This window comes from Triticum dicoccoides, chromosome 4B (assembly GCF_002162155.2).
Source record: "Triticum dicoccoides isolate Atlit2015 ecotype Zavitan chromosome 4B, WEW_v2.0, whole genome shotgun sequence".
NCBI lineage: Eukaryota > Viridiplantae > Streptophyta > Magnoliopsida > Poales > Poaceae > Triticum > Triticum dicoccoides.
In genome coordinates this window covers 139,543,583-139,550,759 of record NC_041387.1, presented here as the reverse complement: position 1 = coordinate 139,550,759, position 7,177 = coordinate 139,543,583, and the positions used below count along the sequence as shown (strand labels likewise).

General features: G+C 44.7%; 1 protein-coding gene across 1 annotated transcript; it reads left to right on the top strand.

Moving 5' to 3' along the window:
• The first annotated feature begins 667 nt into the window (after positions 1 to 667).
• Positions 668 to 6,739, top strand: LOC119295482 (stress response protein nst1-like). The gene is made up of 3 exons (XM_037573907.1): positions 668 to 2,448; positions 2,566 to 3,503; positions 6,396 to 6,739. Exons 1-3 carry the CDS (start codon positions 1,093 to 1,095, stop codon positions 6,541 to 6,543), a joined length of 2,442 nt encoding a protein of 813 aa, XP_037429804.1. The 5' UTR covers positions 668 to 1,092; the 3' UTR covers positions 6,544 to 6,739.
• Positions 6,740 to 7,177: the final 438 nt, after the last annotated feature.

Here is a 7,177-nt window from a genome sequence, read left to right as displayed (position 1 = left end):
TCGGATTCCAGCTGATAGGCCTCGCCAAAGGTGGGAAGTGCCGGACGTGGGGTGGATCAAGATCGATTCGGATGGCGCTGTCTCAAAAGCTGGAGGCTGTGGTGGTGGGGGTGCCGTGCTGCGTGATCACAGTGCGACTTTCATCCCTGGCAGCTGCTATCACTTCCCTAACATATCTGATCCTGAGGCCACTGAGATTCTAGCTTGCAGGAAGGCGCTGCGGATGGCGCTGGAGATGAACTTGGGTAGAGTTCACATCGAGCTGGACTGCTTACTGCGGTGCAAAGGATCAATCGAGCGCAACAGGACCTGTTTGTCTTTGGCCCCTGGATCAGCGAGATCAAATCGATGCTGGCCTTGTGTCTTGAGTTTAAAGTATCTTGGGTATGTAGGAATGCCAACGTAGCGGCTCGTAAGCTAGCGCGTGTTGGTGTTGGGGAGGGTGTGTGTTCGAACTGGTTTGGTACCCCTCCTGATTGTATCCTGGATGTAATCTCGGATGGCATTCCGAGCTATGGTTAATTAATGAATTGGAGTTTTCCCTAAAAAAAAAAAGCTATAATGTGTCTTTATGCAAGTATCAGACTGGAACAAAATAGCACAAAAGAAAATGAGGCAAAAATGGCCGGAGAAAGAAAAAGAGGAGCACGAGCAGTGTCTGACGCAGCGACGCTTTATCCGGTTTCCCCCTTCTTCCCTCCCCGCCGACCAAACCAAGAAGAAGAAAGGGGAAAACATCGAAGGAAATTAAACAATCCGAGAGGAGAAGCTAGGGTTTTCGCCATGGCCACCGCCCACCTCGAGCTCCTCCACCCCTTCCCCATTCCCAATCTCTCCTAGAGCAAGGTGGATCCCCTTCCCCCGCGCATCTCGCATCCGCGCGAAAGCGCCGCCTTTCCCTCCCTTTCCGCCCGCTCCTTCCCCTCCGTCCGAGGGTTTCCTTTCCCTTTCCCTTTCCCTCAAAGCCGCCGCATCGCATCGCGTCGCTGACGGGATTAGCAAGCAACCCGCGCGCCGGTCTATCGTCATCAGGTAGGCGCTGGCGATCGAGCTCCGGGCGAGGGCTTTGGCGGCGGCGGCGTTGGTCGGATAATGTGTATACTGTGCGCCGTGCAACGGTGGTCGCGGCGCGTCGCCACCATGCTGCCGTGGCTCGTCCTCCCCCTCATCCTCCTCTGGGCGCTCTCCCAGCTCCTGCCCACAGCCTACCGCTTCGAGGTCACCTCTCCGCGCCTCGCCTGTGTCTCCGTCCTGCTCCTCACCCTCTTCTGGTACGAGATTCTTCTCCCACGCCTCTCCCTCTGGCGCGCACGCCGCTCCGCGCGCCTTCGCGAGGAGCGCCGTGCCCACGCTCTGGAGCTACAGAAGCTACGCAAGACAGCCACACGCCGCTGCCGCAACTGCAACAACCCATATAGGGACCAGAACCCTGGAGGCGGCAAGTTCATGTGCTCTTACTGTGGCCACGTATCCAAGCGGCCTGTGCTTGATCTTGGCCCTGCAGGGAAGGTCCCAACTGGTTGGCCTTGCAGTCAGGATTGGGCCAATGCTGTAGGTGACCCAGGTTACTGGCTTGACCTGCGCTGCTCCGCCGACAATTCATACTCAGGGTTCTCATGGCGGCTGTTCTCGACCTTCTATGTGAGCGTGGCATGGTTCTGGAAGAAAGTGTTCAGGTTTGGGTCATCAGGGGACGGTAGTGGCTTGGGCCGGGATGGCAAAATGTTGACAAAAGGAGATAATGCAGGGAAGGCTGAGGAGAGCAGAGTGGACAAGGCAAAAAGGAAGGCTGAAGAGAAGAGGTTGGCGAGGTTAGAGAAGGAAATGCTGGAGGAGGAGGAAAAGAAGCAGCGGGAAGAGATGGCAAAACTAGTAGAGGAGCGTAGAAGGCTGAGGGATGAGAAAGCAGAGGCTGAGGAACGATCCAAAGGCGCTACCCCTGTCGGGGAGAAGGATGCTAGGAAGGAAGCAGAACGAAAGCGTCAGGAGAGAAGGAGGAAGGAAGACAAGGGATCAAGCAAGAGTAATTCAGATTGTGAGGATATTGAGAGAAGAGTGAGCAGAGAGGGTGAATGGAAGCGGTACTTCGATAGAAGGAATGAGCCAGACAGGCGGGATACAGGTAGAGTTGGAGCAGATGGATATAAGCCTCATAACTTTGAAGCTAATGTTCAGGGTAGTAAGGTAGTACAGAGCAAGACAAAATATTTTGGCTGTATGACTGGAGGTTTGTTATCTTCTTCCAGAGGTTTCAGCGGTGGTTCCATTTTTGGTAGGAGTACTCAGGCCCCTGCTCCTCAAGCTAACAAGGTGACTAAACCACTTGTTACTGCAACTGACCAGAGTAATACAGTTAAAAGAGATGCCCAGTCTGCAGCTGCACAAGCAATGGCCAAATCTGCTACCACTGGAGAAACTAGAAATATGTGGAATAATTCTCATCAACCTGTAAGTAGCAAGGGCATGTCTATATTAGTGTACATTTTTATAATATACCAAGTAGCATATGGTGTTTACATCCATTTGCTATCTTGCATCTAATTGTTTTTATTATGCTATATGCAGGTTAGTCCAAATATGCAGGCACATCCTACAGGTCCTAAAAAGTCATGGCATCAGCTGTTTAGCCGCTCAACATCAGTTTCTCCTTGTCCTGATGTTACTGCTGCAGCTCGTGAAAAGAAGGGGCAACCAGAACTAAATGGAGCACAGATAAGCAGTGCCCAAAATTTTCTGGCTCACTATCCTCCTCTGGACAGCAATCCAAGGTTAAGCCAGTCAATGCATATTACAGGGTTTTCACTAGTAAATGGAGCACCTCCCAACACACCTCCATCTCATTTTCCAGCTGGGCACACACCCTTCTGTGCTGAGGCAGAAACAGCAGTATTGGAAGAACTGGAGAGGTTTGAGGACCCGTGCTATGATCCAGATGCAATTGCATTGCTTGGGCCAGTTTCAGAATCCCTAGACAACTTTCCTCCAGACTGGGATAACAGGTTTACCTTGAGTGGTGTCGCCAAGGAACCACATGTTAAGCCGTCACCAATTGAGTCTCCCCTGTCAAGATCACGGACTGTTGAAGAAAAGCCTATAAAACCATCACATTTTTCTATTTCCAAAGGGCCTGATGGTTCCATGACACCTGAGGCTACCGATGAGCAAGGCACATGGCAAATGTGGAGCACACCATTGGTGCAGGACACTTTAGGCCTGCGAGGTCCTCAGATGCAGTGGCTTTTACCAAATAAGGATCAGTTTAACCATGGTGTCAGTAACTTGAATGGCGGAACAAGGAGCCCCCTCGGTGCTGGTTTGCATGACAGTGATTTATGGCTGCAGAAATCACCCTTCCAGCAATTGCCTCTTGATACAGAGAGTCTGTTCCTTTCACACAATTTTCCAGAAACTCCTGCTCACAGTGAGTTGGGTTTCGGATCTCCAAACAAAGTGGCCCGTGCACACCCCTTTGGGCCACCTGGTCCTGGTCATCCTTGGCCCAAGTAAGTCATTCCCGTTGTTCTCTTTAATTCTCTTCTAAATCTTCTGCCGCATTGTCTTCTGTCATTATTGGTCATTTGATAATGATTTGTTTTGTGAGCTGTGTTAGCTTGATTATGAATTTGTGATTCAGGTGGTCTGGTTCACTACTGAGTATAGCTTTATGTATCAGTACATATAAGAATCCAAGTGCTGAAAACTCATACGATATTGATACTCTCATATGGACATTTACAGAGTTTATATATATATGCCCGTGTTTGTGTGTGTAACTGTTGCAGTTTATTTTTATAGTTTTCAACCCAGACATTTTTGTTATATTTACTGAACAGATAGATAACCAAGGCAATTAGAAGTAAAAGGCATTGCTTGGTATGCAGTGCAACCAAGTCTGAGTGTCATCTTGTGTTGTAAAAAATATGTGGAAGATCTTTCGGTCTTTGAACTAGTATAAGCACCAGTAAATTTTACAGTTTGAGTGAAATTTTATATAAATCTTGTGTATCAGAAATAACGAAATATGTTACTTTACATGCAATCCGGTGGTTTTTCTTGCGTGATGAATCAATCATGCAATTCGATTGGTTAGCTGGGTCTCTAGTAGGAAAATAGAATTTACAAGAGTTGATTTCATGTTGGTCAGTCTATTTGATCATTTTGATGCCTTAGTTGAATCCCAGGTTAAGGGGGTTGGACGGATTTTGACCTGGATTAACTTGACCCTCTGTAACCCCAGGGTGTTTGGCAGGTTAGGCCCTAGTCCAACTCTTAAGTCTTAAACCTGGACATGACACAACATATTATGTGTACTTGTTAGTCAAGACTACTTTCAAATCTATTGTAGATCATAAATATTATTTCCATTTATTTGAAGAGACTTAGCAGTAATTCGTTTTTCAGCGTAGTAGGCTAGTAGCACAAATTGTAAATAAAATACTGTTTACTGAAGTGCCTGCCAGCCATCAAGTCTTTGTACTTTGAATGAAAAGTTGTGAAGTGGAGTGGATAGATGATGCTTGGTTACTGCTTACTGTGCTCAGTGAAATGATTCAGTGTCTTTTGGCTTAAAACTTCAGCATGTGCATTTCTGTGTCTTGTACGGTTGTTTTGTTTGTTGGCTTGTTGCAAGTAAATATATATAAAAAATTGTGTTTGATAATTCCTCTGTTGCAAGACGTAAGACATATTTTGACTACCAGCTTTGACGAAGAATTAATCCAATAATAATACATATGGCATATGCTATTTTACACAAATGGACATAACTGCCATTCATCTATCAAAGAACTTTCTTATGATTGTGATTTAACCACTAACAAAGGATTCTACAAGAAATTTGTGTGGAACTCATTTTTGGGCAGTCAAAACATGCCATAAATTTTGCAAACGATCTGGTATCATGTAGTTTAGGTTTACTTTACCAGCGTACCTCATGTAAGGATTACATATTCCTTGCATATAAGGGATCACGACAATATGCTCACTTTAGAAGTTAGGACATGTTAATATCTCATGAAATTGGGTATCAACCAAATGAAATGAATCATTCATTTGCTTTAGATTGTACAGTGCCACAACCTTTGAACTTCTGAATGATGGCTTGAGGATTGTTGTTTATATATTTCATTGTGGATTTATTCCGTGACCTTCAAGAACTGATAGTTTGCTAGCATATAGCTTTTGACATTCTGGGTGTCTTTTGTTTTTTTATACATTGCAATTCACTAGTGGTAGTTAGTTACTCCCTCCGTCCCAAAAAGCTTGTCCCTCAAATGGATGTATCTAGCATCAAGTGCTAGATACATCCATTTGAGGGACAAGCTTAGGACAAGCTTTTTCGGATGGAGGGAGTACCTTCTTACATGTTGGCCTTGTTGTGACTTGTGAGTGAGGCATCTTTGAACTTGATAACTTGTTTTGTTTCCCCGCTTGCATTGGTGAGACATGCCTTTCTTGTAAAAAATGGTTGTGGAGGCAACTTCTAGAAACACAAAATGAGTATAATCTTAGCTTAGCTAGATCAATTTGGTCATGCTAGTGTACTTCGTAGGGATGGTGCAACTGGTCTAATGTCTAACAAACTTGGTTCCATTCTCGAGTCCTTTAGCCAACGACAACTCCAATTCGGCGGAGCTAGCTCTTATACCTGTGTGTATGGCTGGTATTAAGAACTTATTATGGATATCAATTCAGAATCTTTGGCAATTTGTAGTTGTCATTCATGTTAAACTAGTTTCTGTGTGCAAACTTTTCAGCTCAGATTTTCGGGGCCAAGGTTGAGAATATCATGATTTTGTTCATCTGGTTTTTCGTTGTGTTGAAAATTGCTCCTTCTCTTACCGTTTTTCTGGAGGTCAGAGTAGCAATGCTGTTGGGTTGGTACAGAGGTGGCTAATGGCAGGAACAGAACAGTTTTGAAATAGCGCTATCTCTAGGGTATATATTAATTTATGCTTACTGGATTTAATTATGTAACTTAGCTTGGACAAGTATCTTGTGTATTCGATTTTGCGCCCATACAGCAATATTCACTGTGATGAGAGTTACAGATATACACAAACCATCAATATTTACTAGGTCTGATGAAGGTTGTCTGCATTGACCAGGTTACATATAGGGGTTTAAGTTAATCATTCACCATCACTTTACAGTACCTGAAGATTAGTTTTTTCTTGACTGTGGTGTTCTGTTCTTCACTTGAATGTGAGGCTATTTGTCTTGTGGTAGATACTTTGATCCTTGTAAGCACTCTAATGCCGAGAAAATTATCTTAAAACTACTAGTAAAAAAATATTAGGGCCATTTAATTGTTTACCTGTGTCATCGGATTATTAGGAGTGTTATGCTTGTTTATAAAATAGAAACTCATGCCTTGTTATGACTAATTAATGCAGGGAGGATCTGGTGCTGAATGGACCTCAGGGAGCAAGTCAAATCCACTCACCGACTGGAGCGCATGCTGGCTTATTTCCAACTAATCCTGATACGCAGTCAGTTTGGTCGTTCGATCAAAAAAGAGACAGCATGGAACCTACAAAATGACATTGCCTGAGCCAAGGCTCCCTTCCCTTGCCTCCCACCTTCTAGTTTAGGGAGTTGAGGAGATATGTTGGACCAGACTGTATTCCTTTGCGCCAAAACGAAACATAGCCCTTTTATTTAGTGATATCCTCACGTGTTATGTTGCGCTCACCTGATGTTTTTGAGTGGCGTAGTATCTCGTGGGTTTAATGCAAAATGCGGCTTGAATTCATTGAGAGCGGGCATTGCATCGCTGGCCGATCTGATTCGTTCTTACCCTTGCAGTCTGACGGTGAGAGATCATCAGGTTTGTTGTAGGTCACTTGCCCGCTAGCTGGAGCTGCTGGCATTATCTCCCTCGGTGCATCTTATCCAGGAATTTCTATTTTACCCTTTTTGTGTTTCATCTCAGTGATGGTAGATGGTCCTGCAAATTTTGTTTAATCTGCATGCATCCTACCTTATTTAATATTTCCATGAGAGGTGTTCTAAAATTTGCAGTGAAAACTAGAGTTATCTTTTGATATCTTGGATAATTTAGATGACAACAGTAAAGCCTGTTATCTTTTGACAGTGAAGCAAATACCGAGTCTAGAGCAAGTGCATATTACTCCCTCCGTCCTTTAAAGAGTGTACTTCCAACTTTGTTGGAGGA

Excerpts from the sequence above, each read along its gene's own strand:
- LOC119295482 (XM_037573907.1), top strand. The coding sequence starts at position 1,093 with ATGTGTATACTGTGCGCCGTGCAACGGTGGTCGCGGCGCGTCGCCACC. Across the intron at positions 2,449-2,565 it reads GGAATAATTCTCATCAACCT|GTTAGTCCAAATATGCAGGC; the intron begins GTAAGTAGCAAG and ends TGCTATATGCAG. Across the intron at positions 3,504-6,395 it reads CCTGGTCATCCTTGGCCCAA|GGAGGATCTGGTGCTGAATG; the intron begins GTAAGTCATTCC and ends TAATTAATGCAG.